This window comes from Danio aesculapii, chromosome 15 (assembly GCF_903798145.1).
Source record: "Danio aesculapii chromosome 15, fDanAes4.1, whole genome shotgun sequence".
In the NCBI taxonomy this organism is placed as follows: Eukaryota; Metazoa; Chordata; class Actinopteri; order Cypriniformes; family Danionidae; genus Danio; species Danio aesculapii.
Window position 1 is genome coordinate 21,713,762 of NC_079449.1, and position 25,111 is coordinate 21,738,872.

Consider the following 25,111-nt stretch of genomic DNA (forward strand, 5'->3'; position numbering starts at 1 on the left):
AGGTGATTTTCACTGCCTAATAGATATTTGATATAAAGTGGGTCTCAGACTGGACAATCACTGCATTCATTTTCCTTGCCATTTCTTTAAAATGTGAACATTTATTTTACCTTAGTATTTTGAATGGAGTTTATGCGCTATCATGCTGATACTGACGGCGCAGGCGGTCACACGGTCTATCATCTTGTTTTATGCTTGAAAAACTAAATGAATGCTCAAGTTTATTTAACTGATTGTATGTTAATTACATTACATTACGATGTCAATGCTGTTAAAGGAACCTTATAATCTTTAAAATTGTCACGTTAACATTTCACCGGAAGTTTACTGTTGGCTGAAAAACACTGGCTGTGCATATGGCCCATTGAATGAGATAGTCATTTAATTTTGCATGGACAGATAGCGTAGATCTGCTTTGAGAATCTTCGTCCAGCAGATGGTGCAGTAAGGCTAAAAGAAACTGTTTTTAAAACCCAATTTTCCCAGGATCTTTACTTGTATGAATAATACATTTATTATTTATTTATTTCTAACACCATTACTTCAAACTGAATTTATATGCATTCATTCTTTCGTTTCTATTTAATTTTAGTAAAATGGATTTCTAGCACCATTAACTACAAATGTACATTTTATGCATTCATTTTGCGGCTGATACTTTAGTATGTCTGTTACAGTGTAGATATTTTTTCGTATTTAATTATTTCTGAACTTCCAATGTTTGGGAGTTAAAACTACTCAAAATCTGCGCTAGGACTTTTATTTTGAAATTTGCCTTTTTTCACAACGTATCTGGAAGTGGAAGCTTTTGTGAGCGGAAGTACATTAAATGATAGTCGGTCTCCGTTGATCGAGTGCACCTTACAAGCCACTTTTAGGGGTGCTGCACTTATCAGAGGTAAATCAATGTTAAATTGTTAAGCTTTGATGTATACATTTATATATACAGGAGTTATTAGTCATTTTCAACAGAATTTTTGTTTCTCCTAAATCAAAAAACGACGTGAGCTCGGCTGAATTTGGCGCAGAGCAACTTGGAGGCTGCTTTGATTATATTGATACATTATAATAATCTCCACAGACGCTTCAGAGTTTCCTATAAAAACTCTCTGTCAGTGTATTCAGACATTCAGCTTGGTTGGTCATGCTGGTGTGTTCACTAATACGCTTATGGAGGGCTTTACATAGTCTTGTGTTTTCATAAGAGGGTTTATGCTGATGCCAACCTCTAGTAATATTGTCTTGTGTATAGGTATCTTTGTGTGATCATGGGTGTAATTATTAGGAAAAATTGGTGTTATTGTATTGTCAAATTTTGTATTTGTCTTTTCTCCTTAGGTTTAGGAGTTTCTTAGAATCTCCAGCAGCCATGGTGAGGCTCACTATCATCATTTCTCATATTGAAATAATAATAATGATGAAATTCCATGTGAAGAAATGAAATGAAATAGATTCTGAACTAGTTATTGGTGTCTGGTAGGGCGGCACGGTATTGGAAAAGTCAGATATGGCATTATTTTGTTTTTTTTTTTGTAATATAAATTACAATATGAATACAATTTCACCAGATGGCTTGAATTTGGAAAAAAATCCTGAATTTAGCTTGATTGGGGTGATTTTGTAAGGGTGTTAATCATGTATAAACAAATTGCAAACAAGAATAATTACAATAGAGCAAAGAAAAAGTAATTCTGAGAGTCAGACATTTATTAAAGTAGAGAAATTTAATAATGTAATGTAAAAAAAACTCTATGGTCTTCATTGTAGTAATTCAGTAAATATATTATTTGTTAAAGTTACAAATGTTGTACATTTTTGTGAAGGAATGCTTTAAACTTTAAAACAGAAGTAAATGGTAAAGTCAACATTGTGTACACTGCGATGTGAGTATTGCAGACACATACATTGCGATTTCGATGCTGAAACGATATATTGTGCAGCCCTACTGTCTGGGCTGCTGATAGATTCTGATAATAGATAAAATTTTGCCATATATATATATATATATATATATATATATATATATATATATATATATATATATATATATATATATATATATATATATATATGAGTGAAAGAAAGCAAGAGTTATTTTTTAAAATATGTAATGTATAAAATAAATATTAATCCATTACTATTTTATGTATAAATTGTGATCCGGTAAAAGTTGGTTCATGAACATTACTTAAGCAAATTAATGGTGCATCTGTAGTTATGTGCTTGTATGAATATCTATGTTAATAATAAATATCACAACACAAAAGACAAAGTCATCAGCTAATAAGACATATTTTAAAAAGTTGCATTATTGCATTAATGCCTATAAAACCCAAGACATTCTGTCCTGTGAAAGGTTATGTCATTTTAGGAATTTAAATCTTGTTTTTTGTTTTACACAAATTTTGAAAAACCTATTGATTTTTACTGAGCAACAATATATTGACCATTCCATGATTGCTGTTGATTCAAATATGGCATCAACATATACAACTAACTGACTTTTTAACAGTCAGTTATTATCTTGATTGGTTCTAATTGTTTTTTAAATTTATTATGGTTATTTTTTGGTCAAGTTTTTTCCAAAAGCATAAACATGCAAACCCAATAATCATTTTTGACCAAAAAAAAAGTTCTTTTACCGTATAAATTTTTTAAGCATCATCTCCCTTCTTTCTCATTCAGTCAGCTGTGGTGGATCTAAAGACGAAGGAGGAGAAAGATGCTGAACTGGACAAAAGGATTGAAGCCCTGCGGAAGAAGAATGAGGCTTTGGTTAAGAGATATCAGGTGAATTTGGGTGCTGAAATTTGATACACTACTGCCAGTTTGTTTTTTTTGTTTGTTAATGTGCTAATGGTTATTTATTTTCACTTCACATTGAGCAGTCACAATGCTCAGATTCAAGACACTTAACCTGATCAGATTTTATTAATTCATTTACTTGTATTTCTCTCGTGTCACCAGGAAATACAGGAAGATAAGAAGAAGGCTGAACAGGAGGGCATCGCTGTGACAACAGCTCGCAAACCTCGCCCTCACGAGCATGAGTCTGAGCGAAGAAAGGCAGAGAAGGAGAATTTCACAGTAACAGTCGACTTATCCAAACCAGCTGGGGTAAAGACAGATACCAGAATATTTTCTTAGCTCCCCAATATAATATAATATAATATGGAGTGATTAAACATGTTGCATTATCATCACTGCAAAAAAATAAATGTAGTGCTTGTGTGATCTGTTGCAATCTTTCCAGCTCAGTTTTGTTTTTACATTTGTAGGTGCTCATGCATTTTAGTAATTTAATTGTTGAAAATTATATTTTAAGTCCAGTATCAAAAAAATCTGAATGTTTTTTTTTTTATACTGGTTTTGACAGCTGACTACCACAAATGCTCATATATTTTGTTTTCTTTGAGTGTACAATGTTTTTTACATTAGTAGTATTAACTTTTCAAACTAATAACAGGAGCAAATTTACTTTAAGATAACATTGTGCATCATCTTTTATGCACAATTTTTATATTTAATTAATACATTATTTGTAATACAGAATAATATGATGCTATAGGGCCAAAACACAAAGAAGTTTCAGCAAAATCCCACTTTGAAATGCAGAGGTTGCACAGAAGGTTAATCTAAAAATGCATTTACTGTTTTACATGGAGAGTTTAATGCAAGGCATTGGCAGGGCTGTCGTGATGAATGCATTTACACTGCAATTGTGATTGCATTAAAAATGCGGTGTGATCTTTAATATTAAATGGTTATGAAATGATTAAAATATGCTTTCAATATGAAACTTAAACTTCCAAAATGTGATTTCAAATAATCTTAAATCGTGTTTACAACTGGTAATAATACGATTTCTGTGATCCAATCACAAGATGGTCCAGGCTAGATGGCTATTCTTTGGTGACTGAGTTTAAGAATAGGTCATTGAGTTATTCATTCATTTCAGTCATTGAGTCAATCATTCATTTCCACTTTTTCCATAAATGTTGATTTATTCTGTGTCATTATCAATGACAATACATATTGAACAATATATGAAATAACCCAGACTGCTAATGTTTTGGATCACCTCCAATGGACATCAAGAGCCTGTAAAAGTTAATTGCCCCTCCCATTCCTCACAGCTCTGAGGGTTTTAATTTCCCACCTGGGGGAGGCTGAGACAAGCTGTAGAGCATTTTAATCAATACCTGTAGAGTTTCAGTGGATCACAGATGGCCTGTACAGCTGTGTTTGAGCCTCCTATTGTTGTCTGTGAAGGTCATACCTTTCAGTATCTCCAAAGTGAGACTTTAATCTTCAAATAGATTTGTTAAACTAGACAGATGGAAATGATCATCATTGCCCTATTAAGAATCTGATTCCAGGTTATTGTGCATACTAGCATGTCTTATGTAGTGCTTTTCTAGTTAACGTAAACTATTAAATATAGTTAAAGTTAAGAATAGTTTTGTTAATTCATAAACAGCTGAAAAGAGATGTAACGTTTACTTAAACATCTTAGAGAAGTTATCTTGGTAGCTGCCTGCATCCTGGCCAAATTTGCCCACTCGCCTCTGTCCATCATAATCTCCTAACCATACCCCTATCATAATTGGCTTCGTCACTCTGTCTCCTCTCCACCAATCAGCTGGTGTAGTGTCTGGCGCAATATGGCTGCCGTCGCATCATCCAGGTGAATGCTGCACACTGGTGGTGGATGAGGAGATTTCCCCCCAATGTGTAAAGCCCTTTGAGTGTCTAGAAAAGCGCTATATAAATGTAAGGAATTATTATTACCTAAACTATAGCTAAAATGAAAAGTAAAAAGCTAATAAAAATGACAATAGCATTTAAAGGTTTCATAAAATTAAAATCTGGATATACTTAGGCATAGCTGAATAATTTTTTTTTTAAGTGTACATAGAAATGACATACCATGAGTCTCAAACACCATTGTTTCCACATTCTCATGAAAACCCAGTGAGTGTAATATCTCGGTGAAAAACAGGCCAATGTCTGGTGTGAGATGGGATTTAAGGAGCAGCATCCATTCATCTGTTCATTTTGTGTTAGAATGCACAATCCAGAATATACAGATTATAAATTTATTCAGCAACACCCCAAAGAGGCACAATGTCCCTTTAATTGTGTTGTTTGTTAGTTTAATGTATATATTGTGAAACTTGCCACATATATTTGTAACAAAGCAACAGAAAAAACTGTTGAGTATGTGTTTAATGCACATTTATGCATCATGTCATATCACATAACTCTTATTGTGATTTGTCTCTGGAGTGAAAGAATGCCAATAAACTTTACTAAAGTCATCCGTTTTTTTGCAGTGGTTGATATCAATTGCTGCCTATGTTTTCATATATGCCAAAGCTTTAAAGCACATCTCTAAATACATCTGTGTTTCTCTTTTGTTAAATATATTTCTAATTTAGCCTTTACTTTTGCACGTTTATTTCAGAGTACATCATATTGTATGTGAGTTTGAGAATAGGTACTTGACACAAGCTGCAGAGCTCATTAATATTCATGACCCTTCCAAATATGGTCAAACTTGAACTTTTTTATTCTAGTAGTACATCCTATGTTTATAAATGAGCAAATAAAACCTTTCTGCAGAATTTTTGACCTTACTTAACCACATACCTTCTATGTGCACTCTTGCGAATAAATTGCGAATACTGTAAATGGTAAAATGAAAAATAAATCTAAAAAGAAGCTAATTCATAAATACTATTTTACTGTATTAGTAATGCTAAAATAGCACTAATCTTATGCTCTTTTTACTTTGTAGTTTCTCAGTAAAACTTTATACTGTTTTTCTAGGAGAAGCGTGTTACAAATGACAGAAAACCAGCTGGTCCTCGTGGAGATCAAGGGCCAGAAGAAGAAGAGCCTGGTCGGCCACATGGCGAGAGTCCCCCAAACAGAACCGGATCGGGCCGGCTAAGCAGAGGTGGCCAACGCGGGGGACGAAGAGAGCCTCGTCCAAACAAAGGCGAACCATGGCCAGACAGGCAACCTCAGGATGGTGAAGTTGGAGAGGGTCCCGCTCATCCTGAACGCTCTTCTAGAGGAGGGCGAAGAGGAGGAAGAGGTGGAGGTGGAGCTGGAGGTGGAGGTGGAGGTGGAATGCAAGCAGGACCAGGCTCAGATAGAAAGTCAAAGGTGATTTAACATTTTGTATTTTATTGTAGAGCATTTTACTGATTCAAGCTACATAAGTGCTGCTGTTTGCAAAAGTCATCATATATTCACAGAACTGCTTTAAATATAAAATATGTTGTCATACAAAACAATGCTGTTTAAATAAATCTAAGGATATTTGCAACAAACCAAGCAGGTAGTAGCTTTTAGAATATTTTACAGCCTTTTAAACAACACAAATTTAGTTTTTAGACACTAGCATTTAAAAAAAAACTGAATTATGTTTATATCTGATTTATTATAATTATATCTGATATATTTCACTGTGTTCAGGAGTGGGAGGAGAAAAGAAGACAGAACATAGAGAAAATGAATGAGGAGATGGAAAAGATTGCTGAATATGAGAGAGGTCAAAGGGTATGTTTTGGTCCATGCAACTTTCTCTTTATAATGTTTGACTGTGTGTGTTACACAAATATTTTACATGTATTATTGATTAACAGGCTGATGGAGAGAAGCTTCCTATGAGAAACTTTCTTGATGACCCACGGCGCAGTGGACCCATTCCAGACACTGACCGCAAGGAGGGAAGCAGACGGCATGTGCGCAACTGGGGTGGAGTTGACTTTGACAATGTGAAGACTGGTCCAGAAGTCGAGAAGGAATGGACGGTACTAAATATTTGATTTGATGCACTACCACTCGAAAGTATGTGGGTTTCAGAATATAAAACCCAATAAGCAATCTTGCATTATATTGATTAAAATTGCCAAAGGCTTCTAAATAACAAAACAATACACTATTTCTGTGATTGTATGTAATAAAGTATCTCATGACACTACTGGTGTAATGACTACTGTAAATTCATCCTTGATACCACAGAAATTCATGGATTATTTAAGTATATTAACAATATAAAATAATATTTAACATTTTGTCTTATATTATTATAGTTTTACAGTATTTTAATCAAGTAAACAAAGCATTTATATATCTACCACCCCAAAGCAACATCCAAAAAAACACAAGACTGCATAACATTGTGTCATTCACTGCATTCACTTTTCCAACTCTCCTTCTCTTTTTATAACAGAATCGTAGGCCCGGCGGTAAAGGCTCAGTGGATATGACTCTGTCCATGACAGGAAGAGAAAGAGCTGAATATCTTCGTTGGAAAAAGGAGAGAGAGCAGATTGATGAGGAACGACTGGCTCGTCACCGTAACGCAACCGGACAATGGAGGCGAGAGTGGGACGCACAAAAAACTGATACGATGTGAGTGTCGAAGGCTTAATTGCTCACTATTTGAGTTTTTCTACACAAATGTTTTATTTGCGCAGATTCAGAGCATGCAAGGTGTTTGTGACTTGTTTTTAAATCCATTAAAGGATGAATCCACTCAATAATAAAAATGACCTCATAATGTATTTTACCCCATGTGGTTTAAAACCTTTCTTCTTTTAAACACTAAAAAAGATATTTTGAAGAATGCTGGTTGCTGGCACTCATTTTCCTCCAAAATTAGGAAACAATTACTTGGAAAGTCAGTGGGTGCCAGCTACCAGAGTTCTTCTAAATATCTTTTGTGTTTAACAGAAGAAACTTAAATAAGGGTGATTAAATGACAGAATTTTCATTTTTCGGTGAGCTGTCCATTTAATGGCCAGTTTACATGAGTGGTACGGTACGGGTCACCTTTATCAGGCTTGCGTTTCCACTGCCTAAAGGGTACCAATGGTGGGCGTGATGTACGACAGAAAGTTCGACGTCATTCTCGCTTGAGGAAATGTCAAAGTAAAGCTGTATGCGTATCATATGAGAAGCACTTCTCACAAAACAGATGCTTTATACACATAAATACTTGTGTATAAATGTTCATTACTACCCTTTCTATGAACATAATTTGATTATAACTCCAGATCAATGATAAGGTTATCAAAATAGCCTACTGTAACGTCTGCGATTATATAAAATAAATGAATAAATGAAACATATACGAAACACATAGACCATTACAGTCTCCGATAAGCTACCAATTACAGAAAAACTACACACGGCATACATTTAGTCGTTATTTGGATTCAAAAACAACACGAAATATAGCCCACAGTCAAAGCAAACCTCTCATCTGTATCTTTAATCTTCACCAGCACATGTAGTCTCTTGTTGCAATGTAATTCCGTCATTCTGAGTTCATGATAGTCCAAAAGGTGATGATAATAGTTAAACATGACAGTTTGTTCATGTTTTATGTTGCTGAAAGAATCATTTGCTCCTTTGTTTGTGCGCCACTCTTGCGTTTGTCTGTTTCTGAAAGGATTGGATGTCAAAAGCAGTTCAATAATCATGGGCACGTTATTATCATCAGCTCAAAAAGTTCAAATTTAGATGCACATGCGAGCTCTCTCTCTCTATCGAGAAATTGCAACTCCTCGTGCTTTAGACGGCCTTATAAACAACAACAGGGTACAGAGTAGATCCTGCGCTTTATCTTGGCTTTGTGGCTGTTCATCAAGACGACAACAAGGTTTGTTTGAGCTCTTTATTATAGGTATATATTATTACGGGGTAATGTCTCGGCTGTGTATTTAAAAATGGCGCTTCCTCTGTTTTCATTCTCCTGCTTGTGCACGAGCTACGGATGTATCTCTGTAAAACAATAGCATTCAGCTGTGCGTCTTGTTCTCCCTTTTGGTAACCTTTTGTTGTGCTAGGTACCCTTTCGAAAGGGTACTCAAAAAGTGGTATAGGACGGTTCGCTTTTTGGTACCTTTTGACAGTGAAAACAGCCATAAAAGCGTACCCAACCGTACCGTACCACACAGTGGAAACGGGCCATAAAAGGTTTTATTTGCCCTAAAATCAAAGTCCTGTCATTTTTACATACTCTCCTTTAGTTATAAACTTGTATGACTTCCTTATATGGCAAAATTTCACTGTATGGCAAAAATCAGTTTCTCTTTGAGTGTTAAAAAGAGACATAGAGAAAGACTCAACAGACAGGCGTGATAAAAGCTGACAGGGTGAGAATGAGACGAACAGTGACCCTGTGGCGTTTTCACAGGTTCAAGGAGGACTCAGCTGTGGCCGGTGAGGGCACGCAAGAACAAAGCAACAGGAGAGGTAAATCACACAAATACTTCCACACCTACCACAGTGACCATCTGACACCTGCTCTACACAATCCCCACATTTTCCTGTCTTTTATTTGAGATATTTATAACTATCAATTAGGAAAAGCACAGCAACCAATGTTATAGAGAAGTTATGGATTACTATATTACATTTTTGCTTGTCTGTGTCTCTATTTGGTGATTTTTCTGTGCTGTGGTCTTTCAGCAGCTAGGGGGCGCAATGCCCATGCACAGCAACGCGGTGGACCTTCAGGTCAGCGTAAGGCATGGGATTGTGTTTGTGTGTGGCAAGTGTTTTTTTGTTTTTTTAACCCACTTTAAACTGGCTTTAGTCTGAGTGTAAGCCAACAAGCTGTTCCTGATGCACTGATGGTTTCTAATTGCTTTCCATTACTATAAATTACAGCGGGTGGCTGTGAATCTGATTGGATTATCCATTGTCTAAGATGCATCTTTCTGTATAGCTGAGATAACGTTTCCTCATTATTGCTTTCTGCTAGTTGCTCAGTCATAAGCTGCTTCCCGGTCAATTTGTTGAGCAGAAATTTCCAGACACTCCTCGTCTCCTCTTCTTCCTCTTCTCCTCTTCACTCTTCTTGCCTTGATTGATTGCTTGGTCCTTGAAAATCCCAGTAAAGGAGATTTATTTAGTCGTGTAATGTCATTAACATTAGTAGAAACGCTCTAAATGAATGAAAACATGTTTTTGGACAGAGACATTTTTTTAGGTTTGACTTATCAGTGGAAAACAATTTCTCTGGTTTATAAATTTAGGATTGTCAGTCAGCTGTGCTGCTTCAAAATACTTTTAAATAGGCATTTAAATTTCTCAGATTCTTATGGTATTGAAAAAAATCTTTGTGAATGAAAGTCTGATGTGCTTCAGGGGTCAAGAGTAAAAACTTTTAACCTGATGTCCTTACTGTTAATTATAAAAATATATATTATTATTGTTATTATAAATGTATATTATTATATATTATTTTAATATGTAACATTATTGTTATTATCATTATTATTATTATTTACAATTTAACTGAAAACAATTTTTGCGTTTAAAAAAAATCTCAAATTTATCACTTAACATTCTCCCTTAATTTGAAGATACTGTATAGACTGGTAGAATTTGGATCCAATCAAATTAATTTTCCTAATTCAATCCACTTCATTTATAACAAAGTCTTTATGTATGCTTTGAGACGAGTTGTGTTATATTTATGATTATAACACACTGTACTAATGAACTAACATCGATCTAACATTGTCATTTTAAGGCCTGTTGATACCAAGGATGATAATGACATAGTTCTTAAAATAAATCTCAATATAAAATAAAGTTCAGAATACAGCAATAATGACAGAAACTATATCAATGGGATCGAAGTTTGAATACCATTAGACAAATTTTTATATGGATAGTACTATGATGGATATTTTTAAAAAGATACCACCAGGAAGAATCTTGAAATGTAAAAATATATTTTTGTGTGAATTTTATTTATCTCTATTTATATATTTGTCAAAGTAACTTTTTATTGCCATGAAATAGCCATAAGTTGTTGGGATCATATGGAGAAATTTTTTTTCTATTAATAATAGGCATCAATGTCAGAATCCATTCACATATAAAGGGCTCACATTTAAAATCTCTTTTTGCCTGCTTTAATTTCCAGTAAAAGAGTTTTCATTGTTGTATTTATTCCACTACACTGCCTGCACTGACTGCCTGCAGTACATTCACTGTTACAGTATATGGATTGTACTTCCCAGATTTTTAGAAATGTAGAATATGGAGGAAATCTGATGATTATTAAAAAGTTATATAAATATAAAAAAGTTGCTTTTTTACTTGGTGCCTAAACATAGAGTGACGGTTCACAAAAAAAACATAAAAACTCTTTCATCATTTTCCACTTTCCAACAACCCTTCACCTGTTCCAGACCTGAGTGAGTTTTTTTTATTCTGTTGAACGCAAAAAAGATTTTTGAAAAATGCTGAAAATGGGTAACCATTTGATATCCACAGCAAGAAAATAAGCTACTATGGAAGTCAGTAATTACAGGTTTTCAGAATTCTTCAAAATATTTTCTTTTTGTTCATCAAAATAAAGAAACCCATAATTGTTGGGAACCACTTGAGGGCGAGTAAATAGTTTGTAGAATTTTTAGGTGAACTACCCCTTTAAAATAACAGATCATATGAAATGGATCACACAGCCATAATTTTCGTGATTTTGAAACTCCAGCACATAGGCATAGAATATACAGATGTTATCGTTTGCTGTATGGACACAAACATAGCTGTTGGATTTATCATTATAGTTTTTGGTGTGAACAGGCCTTTACACTGTCTCTTCAAAGCTGTCACACGCAATAAAGTACCTATTTTCCGTTAAAGAAAATCTCATTGGATATTGCGCATGTTCGTTTGCTCATGTCTTGGCTATGAGTGCTTCACAAACCCAATATGCTTTTTTTTTTAACGTTTAAGTCAAGTCTCATCACAGCACTGTCAGATCAAGGGCACATTTGCATGTTTTTCTCATCGATTCCCTTCCTCTCATCCTGAAGAGTGATGCATTGAGGGGCAATCCATCAGAGTGACAGGCGGCCATCTGTTACTGTTAGCCCAGGGTCATTTGTCTACACTGCAGATTTCATACACAGAATTGTGCTCCAAGGTCTTGCTCAGCTGCATGACAGTCTTCGAGGATTAATATTGCTCTAATCTCTCTCATGCAGAAGACAATAAGAAGCCGCCCAAGGCACCAACCTTCGGGGACTTTTTGGGGCAGGGTAAACCCAGACAGGCAGGAGGACGTGGGCGAGGAAAGGGGCGCAGTCAAGGCAAAAGCTACAGGTATGTAATTGAACCTTCTTGAACAGGAGTGTCTAGTCTTGATTCAGGAGAGCCAGCATTTTTGGAGAATTTACCTCTAATCGCATAGGGGGCGGCATGGTGGGTCAGTGGTTAGCACTGTCACCTCACAGCTAGAAGGTCGCTGTTTAGAGTCCCGGCTGGGCTAGTTGGCATTTCTGTGTGGAGTTTGCATGTTCTCCCTGTGTTCGAGTGGGTTTTCTCTGAGTGCTCTGGTTTTGCCCACAGTCCAAACACATGCAGTATAGGTGAATTGGGTAAACAAAATTGGCCATAGTGTATGAGTGTTTCCCAGTGCTGGATTGCAGTTGCAAGGGCATCCGCTGTGTAAAACATACACTGGAATAATTGGCGGTTCATTCCACTGTGGCGACCCCAGATATATAAGGGACTAAGCCGAAGGAAAATAAATAAATGTTCTGGGGCAATTTAGAGCTAAACCATGAGCAGAGCGTTAGCCGTTCAGTAACAGTGAGCAGCTGAATTAGTTTGACTTACTTTCTGGTGTTGATGTTTGTTTTATTAAAACTGGCAGAATGGGGCATATCGTCCCTGTCGTGTTCTAAACCCTACACATTTTGTGAACTATTTAGAGTAAGCGGAAATACTTTTTTTCCCCAAATGGACCTCATCTGTCATTTTGACTGTTCAAATCAGGCATTGGTGGGCAGAGCTAATGTAAATGCGGTGGGCTTTTTGCTTCTAGTGTAAATAGACACTTTGAAAAGTTTATGGTCTTGTCAGTAGGGGTATGAGAAAAACAAAAATGGATTCATTGATGCATTGTGATTCATTCTCTAGTAATTCCGAATCAATTCTCAAAAGTTCAGAATCAATTATGTATTCAAATTAGATTATGATGGCACAGATGTGAGCTAGAATCAGAAAAATAGTGATAGTTAACAGGCGCATTTACCTATTCTGGACTAATATAGACAAACTTAAGAATTGTAAAGATGTGATGAGCATGGCGCTCCGCTTATCGCCAGTGTGCAACCAGCAAATGACTGATGCATTGTGAACTGCTGTTTTAAAGCAATTTTTTTGCTGCCTCTGAACTAAAAGCAATTGCAGTATAATTTACAAATATATTTTTTATTTAAACATTTCTGCTTAGAAGATATTTCTTTGTTAAAATTTAAACAGACTAAAAAATACATTTGGAATAAGGAACTGATTATTCTTTATAATTGCTTTTTGTAATGTGGCGTTTAGGTGTTACATTCAATGCTTGTTCATGCTAAATATAACAATATTATACATAGATTCCAATCATAAACAAAAGCATAGATAGATGTATTTGCACAGCTAAAGAAATAGGAAAAAGGATTGTTTTGAAATTGGATCATCACATCGCTAAATATTTCAAACCCTACATCTCAGCCTGGATGCATCCATTTTTGCTATTCATTTGTTTGTGGGACTTTGGATTTTATCGAGACATTTCCTTCATGTTTTAATACTTTAGTTGGAGAGCCTATCGCCTCTTTCGTCATTTTGAATAAAAAAAAAAGCTTACATTTTGTTTCGGAGCACTTTCTAATGTTCATTGACCACTGCACGTCTTTCCTAAAGCATGCATGATAACCGGTGGGAAGGAGAAAATGAAGAGGAGAAAGGAAGAATGGAGGAGCAAGAGAAGGAGAAGGATGAAGAGAAGGACAAAGAAAAGGAAAATGAGAATGAGGACAGCACCCTTAAGGCTCCATTGTCAGAGAAGGTAAGAGGGCCGACACTTATTAAGCGCTAAGTATTACGGTACTAAGAGTTCATTTTAAAAGCCATTTGAATGAAGGTTGACTTAAATTAGCCTGTGTTTAATTTATTCCTGACCTTTTCCTGCTGTGCAGAAAACTGAAGAAGAGGAGGAAGATGAGTGGGAGGATGCCAGCGATGGTGAAGAGGAAGATATGGAAGAGGATGAAAAAGCAGATCACGAGGAAGACACGAAAGATGCTAAATCAAAAGAAAAGAGCATTTCCTCTGCTGCACCCTCTACTCCCAGCCCAAAAGGGCAACGTACCCCAAGACCCAAAGTCCACATCCCTTCTCCCAAGGAGACGCTCAGTACACCAGAGGCTGCGAAACCCCCCAGCCCTTTCTCCCCGCTAGACGGCCACCAGCCAGTGTCAGACTGGGGTGAAGAAATGGAGATGCTTTCTCCTAAGAGCAGTCTGGGTGAGAGCCCTCTGAGGCCCAGCAGCACTGAAAGCAGTCCTGCTCAAGCTAAGAGCAACCCGGCAGAGCAGGATGCTACTGACACACACAGCCACTCTGAAGAATCAGAAAAAAGAGAAAGTGCACCTACTGGTGAGATGATCATGGTCTTTATTTAGTGTAAAGATTTTTCAATTTTCTTCCTGCTGTTAAATCATAGTCATGAATTCTAGCCTTTTTACTTAGACTCCCTTTAAAGGGATAGTTCACCCTAAAATGAATGAAATGATACTTTCCAGTACATTTACTCACCCACAGGTCATCCAAAATGCAGGTGACTTTTATTTCTTCAGTAGAACATTAAAGAAGGTCTGTGGCCCTTGGTGATTCATGTTATCGGGGTGATTGGTTGTAGGTTTTTTAGTTAATAAATACTATATAAACTAAAATAAAACCTACAAACTAAAATCTAAAGCCATGGCTCTTGATGACACATCAATGTCTTATGAAGCAAAATGATCGGTCCATGTAAGAAATTTAACATTATTTACAATATTATTAGCTTTAATAAACAGCCTGGTCAAACAGTTCACCTGCATCTTGAATAATCTGTGGGTGAGTAAATTAACAGGAAATTTTCTTTTATGAGTGAACTATTTCTTTAAATATGAACTTGTTCAGACAAGTACTCTATCTATTTATTTATTTATTTATTATACAGAAGGATTATTATATTCCTCCTAGCCTGAAGGGTGCAGCACAGAGTTGTGTTCATATACTTCAGGGTTATCATGTACAAATACTTCATCTATTTTATTTCCATTTTTAATCTTATTATATGACTTATATTATAGCACTATCAAACAGCTGCCCAACACTTAGTGTTACACCCTAGTGGGCAAGCAGTCCAGAGAATTTCCTTGAACGTTAAATTGGTTTGATCTGCATTCACAGTCTACTCAAACTTTGTGGATGGTGTGTTGGAAAACGTAGCATAATTTAGGGTTAAAATGACCACCTTGAAAATGCTAGCAACAACATACAAATCTCTAAAATGCTACTAAATGAATCAAGTTTTTAAAGTTGAGCTGCTTAAATTCAAATGTAGTTATATTTATATTTAAAGAGCCCCTGTTATGCATTATGAAAGGTAATATTTTGGTTTTGGAGGTCTCCAACAACAGGCTGATATGCATGCAAGATCAAAAAACACTTTCATTGTCTTCATTGTTCATTGTCGAGCTCACAAACGCATTTAAATTCATAAACACAGTGGCGCGCATCTCGTTTTCAATGTGGTTTTAGACGTGGTTTAGACGTATTAATATAAAGAGTTAACCAGATACGGTACAAGCTGCATGGAGCGATTCCAAATAACAAAACACAATTAAATACATATTTTACAAGCCAGAGAAAACAAGGAGGCAAGCATTTTTATCGCACTTACACTTGTGAAATGGAGGTAGAAACTGATCAATGAACTGTTTACTGTAAATTTTCTCTCAAGCTCTGATAAAGTCCCATTCATCAATAGTCTTTTCTGATCCTTCCTTTAACAAACAGCCGATGAATCCCCCGTTGCATTAATTGCATTGCATTAATCACCAGAACGTCCACTCATTAAAGGGCACCTAGGTTACCCCTTTTTCCAGATTTAATATGAGCCTTTTGTGTACCCAGAATGTGTCTGTAAAGTTTCAGCTCAAAACACCCATCAGATTTTTTTATTATACCTTTTATAAGTTTCTATATTATAGCTCTGACCAGCAGGTAGCGGTTTTTATGTACTGCACCTTTAAGGCTAGTCCTTCACGCCCACCGTTTCCACATGCCTGTCAGCGCGTGCCTTAATCTTCTCCCTCGGCCTCAGACCACAGACAGACATGATGGAAGCAGATCTCACGTAACGTTTGTGAGAAATACTACAGTAAGATTTTTAACAATGAGTATTTGATGAATTTGTTGTGGAGTTGATATAATGAGGCACACACAATGTCGTTCACGCGCACACACACAGATACACACACACACAGCGCGCGCACGTTTAGCTTTGCACTCTTTTTGCACACAAATGTGACAGGATACAGGTTAATATCCACTGCTGTATGGATATCTCTTATATTAATGTACAAAATAAACCCCATTTAACATCCACAAACCGGGATTGAAGCGTCCTCTTTTATAATTGTTCTGATACGTGGCTGTGGTGATGAAGTAAAGCTGAAGTGAATCGCTGTAATTCATTACACACATGCTCTGTTTTAAAACATTTTAAACTTGTAAAACTCACTCTTGATCATTTGATGATGATTAATGATCCTAGCAAACTGAACAGACGTTTTATTCCCGGTTGCTTTGTGCTTGTCCTGTTATGTTGATATGATTATACACGTGACTACCGGGACATGTTAATTCGCAGCTGTCAATCAATTCGGTGGGTGGGGGGACCACACTCCAACGTCAAGTTGCGGTCGGTCTGAAAACCGCTCCAATTGGTCCACAATTTTTATGTTATTAAATTGAAGAAAAAAAAAGGACTGGGTGTGTTTATATCACCCCAATATGACGGTCTATACACTATACATACACGTATGTCTGTCCAAACAGCTTGAAAAGTAGATTTTTCACTATAGCTGCCCTTTAATGTTCACTCATCTTCAGTAACGATCAGTCCCACATACAGCCACACTCTGCTAGCATTTGAAGGGAAAGGCGCCTTCACGTTTGACTGGATCGGCACTTCATATTTGATATTGTTTCATGTCGACGTCGATATCAACAGGCAAAAGATCCTGACGGACGACGAATCATTTAAACAACTTTGAGTCGAATGTTTTTTTAACAAATCAATAGTTTTAAACGGTGCACTTTCAGATTTAAATCTCAGCTGAATGTTTTCATTCACTTAGAGCTGTGTTGCACACTGCATGGAAGGTAATGAGGAAATTTTTGTTGTGAACTATGCCTCTAAATATTGTTTTTCAGCATTGTCAGTGTTTTTGTGTCTTAAACCTAAAACATAATTGCCTTTCTGCCAGCAGTGGTGGATTCTACTTCGTGTGAAACAGAAAAGGAGTCTTTACGAGCTAAATCTCCTAACACTACCACCTCAAGCAGCCAAGAACCCATAGTTTCGCCCACCTCAGACAGCACCATCCAGAGCAGTAAGTCCAAACAATTCATTCACACAGTATTCTCACTCTATGATTTCCTCCAGTTTAAGCAGTAACTGTAATATCCAATTTGTCCTGTAATGCAGAGGAAATCGATGTCTCTATTGTTGAGCTGGACCAGAGTCAGTGTGAAACCAGTCCTGAAGAGAAAACAGCAGTGGATTCTTCAGAGCAACCGTCCACAGGTGCTGTTCTTATTACCAGCTTTGAGACTGTGGCTTTTCGAAAGAAGTCCCTTACTTCAGCTGACTTCTAACAACTAATCAACGTCCTCCCCCTTTTTTTCTGCACACTTGAGTATTTCCGTTCTCTCTTTGTCTCTCCCTCTCCCTGTTCACTATACTCATGTCTACTTTACATTTCCGTGTCCATCTGTCTCATGGCATAAGATGGCATCTGCTATCAGGCTTGTATTTATCGTCTTTGACAAATGGGAATGCAGCACCTCAGGCTGCGACAGGACTCAGCACTTCTGTCTGCAGCTTCACACTGGCTGTCCTTCTCCACTGTGAACCTATACACCTCCTCCAGCACGACTAATATCCTGTGGTTACTATGCTCCTTGATCCCCCTCATTGTTGTTCATGCACCTCTTTGATTTCGCACCTCTCCCTGGATGAAATGCTTGAATGTGGTTCTGGCTTCTACCCTATCATGCATGCCACAATCTGCTTGAGCAAATAATTGTTTTGATTTTATTCCATTTTTGCAGCCGTGTGTGTGTGTGTGTAGATTTAAAACAGGAATGATCTATAAACTCATCCCAACAGGATGCCATTTGATTGCTCTGTAGGGTCATTAAAAAGCTGATTGACTTTTCTAGCAGAGCAGCTTGCAAAGATGAATTGAATATAGGAACCCAAATCTGGTTTGTAGAGGCTGTATGGCGTCTTATTGGATTTCGTGTCATTTTAATGTCCATCATGTATGAGTGTCCATTAAGCCACACCGAATGAATGTACCAAGTTTACTAGAGTGGAAATCAGGGTATTTTTTAGGAAATCAGGGTTTCTCTTAGAGGTTTATTCACACCTGTCTTGTTTGGTTCAGTTTCATCATGTTCATTTGACCCTTTGGTGTAGATGTTATAAGCAGGCGTAAACACAGCAGTCGCACTCTGCTGTGCACCAAACTAATGGACCGAGACCCAACTGGTAATCAGAGGTGGTACTCAGTCCACTTCCAAGCAAACTCTGGTTTGTTTAGGCAGGGGTGTCAAACTCCGTTTCTGGAGGACTGCAGCCCTAGATTTTGAGAATGCGAAATTCTGTCGTATGGTGCTGCGAAAAGGGCGGAATTAAACAAGTTGATTAGGCATTTAAAAAGCAAGTAATTGCTCTGTATTTTACATTTCTGTACAGAGAGGTTATGTTTTGATTTGTTATTGGTTTCATGCAACCACAGGATGTGATTTCACAGGTCAGAGTTCACCAAGCTTGAACTTTCGAACGCAGTGACATGCAAAACTTCGCATTCGCTTGCAGATGAATGGAAATCTTTGGGGCGAAAAGTGCAGTGTGAGCACGGCTTTCAAACAAGCCTGAATGACTCAATTAGTTTGATCAGGTGTGTTTAATTAGGGTTTAATCAAAGCTACTGTGCAGAGCAGTAAAGTCTAGATAGGGTACACGGCCGGCTGAACATGTGATATGCACATCAATATAGCAGCATTTGTTATACAGACACTGTATAACAATAATTTATATTTTTACAGTACTTTTCACAGTTCAGTTTCGGGTTAGGGTAGGGGTAGACTTTAAAAAATACAATTCATTAAGTAATTTAATAGATAACCTAAAATAATATTCGGTACAACTACTGTTTGTACATTACTTTGACGGTTGGATTTTGGGTTAGGTTGGGGGTAGGCGTTAATCAAATACAGTTAATGGGAAATTTCATAAATAATATAAATAATTTATGTTAACTTCGGCTGCAACCATATCTGATCTAGCAACAACCGTGCAGAGCTGTGACCCTCCAGGGGGCAAAGTGAAGCAAATCATACCTAATAAAAAATAGCAACATTGTGTTTAGTGTTTAACTGAAGGCCAAAACTTGCAGACCAAAACATAATTAAATATTTATCCCATGTTCATTAGTGTTCTCAGTGCCATTTCTCAGACCAAACGGTCCACTTGTTCATTTTAACCCAACCAAACCTGATAAGTGTGAATACACCCCTAAAGCCATTCTTTATGGTTTTGAAAACATGCAGATATCAGGATGCCTCCAAAAACAAAATCTTAATAATCATTGTCCATATAGTTGTTTTACTATTGATAAATTCTTTGGTCAAAAGGAATGGGAACCCAGAATCAAACTTGATTTCTGGGTTTATGAACGAGTAAAGGAAACAAGATTTTCAAAAGTTCAAATACAAATATATATCATGCACAAAATGACTTTCCATTAAAAAATCTAACCAGAAATGTAATTGGTAGCCTTTATTCTGAAAAGAATTTTCTAAAGTATGAAATTTGTCATCTTTAATTTCCTTTAAATGTGTGGTCACATTCACTGTTCAGTGAATTTTTTCAGGCAAAATACTCAATATTCGATTGGAATCCACACAATTTTCACATGAAGGCAAAAGATTTCGTAATGTGTTAAAGTTGGTTACATAAATTTGTGATGTTGACCAACAGAAAGCTGCTTGATTTGAATGTAATTTTTGTGAGCATTATGCTACATGCATCGCTACACTATTGACAATAAAGTGTCTGCAATGTTTGTTTCGCCAGTGTGACCGCATCTAAGCTTATATACACTGTAGAATATAAATATATATATGATTTTTACTCATCATACAAGTTTTTGTAGTTTTTACGGTTGTCATTTGGCATGATGCTTGAATGGCAAATAAATGTTGTGATGCTTGTTACGTCTGATTGTTTCCCTTTTAGCCAATTTGTAATTTGATTTACTCCTTACACCATCTCTACTCCAGACACAAGTGGCGTGACTTTAGGCAATAAAACATATTACAAACATTGCTTCTGTCTACTTATGATGCAACAAGTCTCAGATGCCACATTTTATTCCTGACTTAATGACACAAAGGACAAATGATATACAACTGTCTATACAGCCTGAAGCTATTGTGACTACGCGTCCGTGGTCTGGAGTAGACACAGTGCTAGTGTTTTGTGAATCTTTGATGTCATATCCTCTCCAGTGCCACAGGCTCAACCCTGTCACTTAATCATTTGGAGTCATTGACCTTGTCCACCTGCTCCTCCTTATTGTCATTACATCATACCAGTTAATTGTGCGACTAACGGCTCATTATCAACTAATGAGTGGATGTGGTTTCTGGCCAGTTCCCTCATTCAGATTTCCATTGCCCACATGAATTATAGAGATCACTAATGGCTCAATAACTAGATTCTTCAATTTCCTTTAATTCAATTTATATGCTACATTTAGCCTGTTTAACAGTAGGAAATGTCCAGGAAAACATTTTTATCGCTAAAAAAATTATATGAGGAAATTGCAGATGACTTTTGAATTAGAGATGTAATGAAACCACCTTACTAAGCACTCTACTGTTCATACTTGGTATCATAATGAATATTTGTCTATCCGAATACAAGTTGTAGACTCTAAATACAGGATCTAAATTCAAGTGCAGTCAAAAGCTTGTTCAGGTTACCAAAATCACATCCCTGTATGTTGTTTTGGATAAAATAAACTTTATTAGCAGCACATTAATGATTTTATACATAAAAGCCAGTATTTGACCACAGAAATGCACCAATTCAACAGTGTTAATTTCTGAAGAGGATTGCAAGGTGATCACCACATTTTTATGCTTTTTCACCTATGACTCAATGACATTTTAAAAGATTTATCTACGTAAATCAGAAGTTGCTGCAGACTTATTTCAGTATGACGATGCATTTACAACTGAAATGGGATATTATGAAGGGGATGGTGTTTTATTTTGGTGCTCCTCCCTTCATCTTTTAATTGCAGCAAACTAATGGTTACAGGGACACGGCTATGTATATTCAAAGCCTTTTTCAGGCAAGTCATTTTACTCCGCGGCCATCTTTGAAATGCCTCTCGGGCAGTATGCTCGGGCATTCTGTCTGAATGGGGAAACATCAAATTCTCCAAAACTGTTAGCCAAGCTGACGATTACATATTTGGAATCACCAATAAAATTAAACCTTAATTGTCTTATACGTTTCGTTTCTAAACATTCAAATCGAGCAAAATCTGTATTTTTTTTTTAAGTTGCTTGAGCTAATGCGCATGCACACTTGAAAAGAACGAGATCATGACACCAACCTCATTAATGGCCATTCTATGCATTATCATCCTCTGAATAATGCTTCGTCAGATTGCGCTGGTCTTCTGAAGTAATTCACAACTTGGTCTTGATGTTGAATCTCCTCCAGAATTGACAGCGACTATTTGTTTACATGTTTGTGGGCGTTTGAGTAGTTGCAGTCATGTGATGTACGTTTCACTGGATGGACTGTACCTCGCGTTTGTTTCATACAGATTACAAAACCAAAAAACTTGTTTTCAAGTGCACTTGGTTCATTTAAAAGTACAGATTTCAAGCTTTATCTGGATATATTTCTTATGTCTGTGAAGCAAGTATTCACTGATATTCCAGTGTGTTTGTTTACCACATAAACTGTCATAAAAGCACACGTCTGGTCTGAGCTTCTGCCCCGGAGAATCGTCAGTCTATAGCGGTCGATGATTGGCAACTGTACTCGTAGGCGGGGCATCATTCGCCATAGTGACCGTTACACTTTTACCCATTCAAAGCTATTCTTTTGTCTTATGTATTCTATAGTCTTTGATATAGTTCACCCAAGCCGTCAAACTGACATCATCAGTGAATGACTGCCACCCCAGAATGGAAGCAAATAGTTACATTTTGATGAAAGATTACCAAAACACGCTTTTTATGTTAAAGTTACGCCTGGCATCCACGCTAATCTAGCATCTTAAACCTGCAAACACAAAGCATTCTGATAATACTAAAGGCCCTGTTTTAGTTTGTAAACGCTTGTAATTCTTTTCAGTGCAGACAGACTGAAAAGCAGACTTTGAAAATGGAGGTGTGATTTAGGGCTGCACGATTAATCGAAAAAAGATCACGATCTCGATTTGACCCTACACTATCATAATTCAGCTTTTCTACGATTCAGCCAATTATATTTTCAAGGTCAGGAGAGAAGCTTAAAGGCGGCCGCACAAGTCTTCACAGGAACATGAACACCTTCCAATGGTTTTAAAAGTGTCACATTCTGTATTTATAAGGTATAATTCAACCAGAAATGTCTTTTCTGTCTTTATGTAATATGTATTCGTGGCCGCGAAATCACATGTGAGCTGACCGCGAGGCTGTTTACTGCCGAGAACGCGCATGTGTTCATGACAATGACGGCTAGGTTAGTGAACAGAACCTGCATAGGCTGTGAATAACAGGTAATAAAGTTGTAAATAACGTTCCGTTTAATGCACAGAGCGATCGTTTGAGAGCCACACTGAAAGAATGATTTGCATGTGTGTGTGTTTTAATGCAGCCATGAGCCGCACTCGGAAGTGAAAATGAAACTAGCCAAACAAAGTGTAGACTGCAAGTATGTTTGCTGAAACGAAATGAAAAATGTCAGTCTGGAAAAACGTCAGCACATTAGAACCCCAATTGCACCAGAATTTAGTTTCATCCACTTGTCATCCAGTAGATAAAATTGCATTAAACCAAGCCTCAGAAAGTCAACCAAACAAAATTTGATCAAAACAGGAATCTGTCTCGCTCATCTACTTGTGATCCAATTGTCCAAAACACGTCCCGATTCCAGATCTAAACAAGGCTATAAGCTACTAAGCATTTTGACTCTCTATCCATGTGTCCATGTTAATAATAATCTCTTCATTCTGACTGATTCATATATGTCAACAGGCTGAGGATTAAATGTGCTGACCAGGAGCGGAGGAAAGTGGAAACATCAGGTGTAATGGACGGCTGTTGACTGTAAATTAAAGGGTTCGAGGGGAGTCCTTGGATCCCTGCCATCGCTTCATCCAAACTACTCAGTGTATTATTTACTTATTCCTCATTGTTTGGGACAGTGCTGTTGTATAGCTATGCTGCTGCTGCTCCTTTCTCACGTTTACACTGGGATTAAGTAAAGCATGTTAAACTCAAGACACAACATTAGGTTTTTATGACGGAGTAATGTAAGTTCCTGTTTCCCAATGTTGTTTGATACAACTTTTGCCACATCATACCTCAGAAACATTATATCTGAGCTCAGATTTACATTTTAATGTCAAAAAGCAATATATGAAGTTGTATTTATAGCTGAGAGTGGCATGCTTCACTTTTTGCAGTCCTTTCATGAACTAGGGCATTACTTTTTTTTTTAATAAGGAATTCTCACATGACGTTTTAATATTATATTCATGAGGATGAACTCCAAATTTTAAGTTTAGCATAGTCCATTGGTGCACTAGAAATAATGTGTACACTGACCAAAGATTATGAAATCATGGTAAATTATGAGTTTGAATGAGAATAATGAAATAACTGGAGCGAAAGGTCATGCATACAATCAAATCTAATTTTAGTTGTGACTTTTTATTTGTTTTGTTCTTGCATCATGTTTAAGTACTGCATTTATCACAAGTCTATTTGTGTGTTCCTGAATTTCAATGGATTGAGCAGGAGCTTGATAACTTGCAATATGTTTATGTCTTTTAAACTGACAGACATTCCAATGTGTTGTGCGAGTGTTTGTTTCTTTCTTTGTGTGCATTGAATTTCCTTTTTATTTTCCAGTTGAGCTCACGGAGCAGAAAGAATCATGACATTTGTGATTGTATTGTACCTGCTGCACCTCCCTGCAGATGAAATGTCTTCCTGTTTGGGGTAGAAAGTATTTCTATATTATATAATTTGGTTTGCCGCTTGTAGGACGTTTGGTTTGGCTTTTCAGAAGTGCACGTAGCATGATACTAAAAGTGTTGATTTAACTCCAAAGTATCCTTCAAAGACTACAGGCATTTGTTTTTTTTTAAAGCTTACTTGACATAATTTGTTCGTTGCTTTAATCACTGTGTTATGTATGATGTGTGAAAAGTAAGCAAGCAGTGTAACTTTATCTGTACTTAGTAAGCTGTCATATCAAATAAATGACATATTTGCCTTATGTATTGATTGACCAATATTTTTATTTGCACTTTTAGAAATATAATTTGTTATATAGAGCTTTCAAGAGTTCACACTTAGCCGATGATTGCTAATAAGCTCATTTGTCATGCTGTCTCGGTAAAGAGCCTTTAGCTTATCAGATCCTCCCTCCTGTAAGCAGGGTGAGAGGGGAGTTTTAGCTTAGGTAGATCTCGATGAACTCCCTGACTTATTTCTGACAAATGACAGATATGGGATGGCTAAGGAGAGATGTACGGCTTGCTAAGAGCTTGACTATGAGGTCAATTTGGTATGTTCAGTTTACTTAGGTTTTGGGTTTTTGGACTGTGGGAGGAAAACGGAGAACCCAGGAAAAAACCCACATGAGCGCAGGGAGAAAGAGCAAACTCTGCACATAAATGCTGACTGGTTTATTAGGGACTTTAAACCAGAG

The 25,111-nt window shown here is 36.7% G+C and overlaps 1 protein-coding gene across 3 annotated transcripts; it reads left to right on the forward strand.

The window, feature by feature from the left end:
• Positions 1-814: 814 nt before the first annotated feature.
• ccdc9 (coiled-coil domain containing 9) lies at positions 815-24,676 on the forward strand. Of its 3 annotated transcripts, none has more exons than XM_056473405.1 (16): positions 815-898; positions 1,339-1,372; positions 2,686-2,790; positions 2,968-3,117; positions 5,833-6,174; positions 6,487-6,570; positions 6,657-6,824; positions 7,247-7,428; positions 9,218-9,276; positions 9,493-9,540; positions 12,030-12,147; positions 13,741-13,885; positions 14,016-14,475; positions 17,364-17,486; positions 17,582-17,680; positions 23,428-24,676. In XM_056473405.1, exons 2-16 carry the CDS (start codon positions 1,370-1,372, stop codon positions 23,430-23,432), a joined length of 2,091 nt encoding a protein of 696 aa, XP_056329380.1. In that variant the 5' UTR covers positions 815-898; positions 1,339-1,369; the 3' UTR covers positions 23,433-24,676. The 3 variants fall into 3 exon arrangements, with proteins under 3 accessions (XP_056329380.1, XP_056329381.1, XP_056329382.1); XM_056473406.1 differs by having other exon boundaries at positions 9,496-9,540; XM_056473407.1 differs by lacking the exon at positions 9,493-9,540.
• The last annotated feature ends 435 nt before the right edge of the window (positions 24,677-25,111 follow it).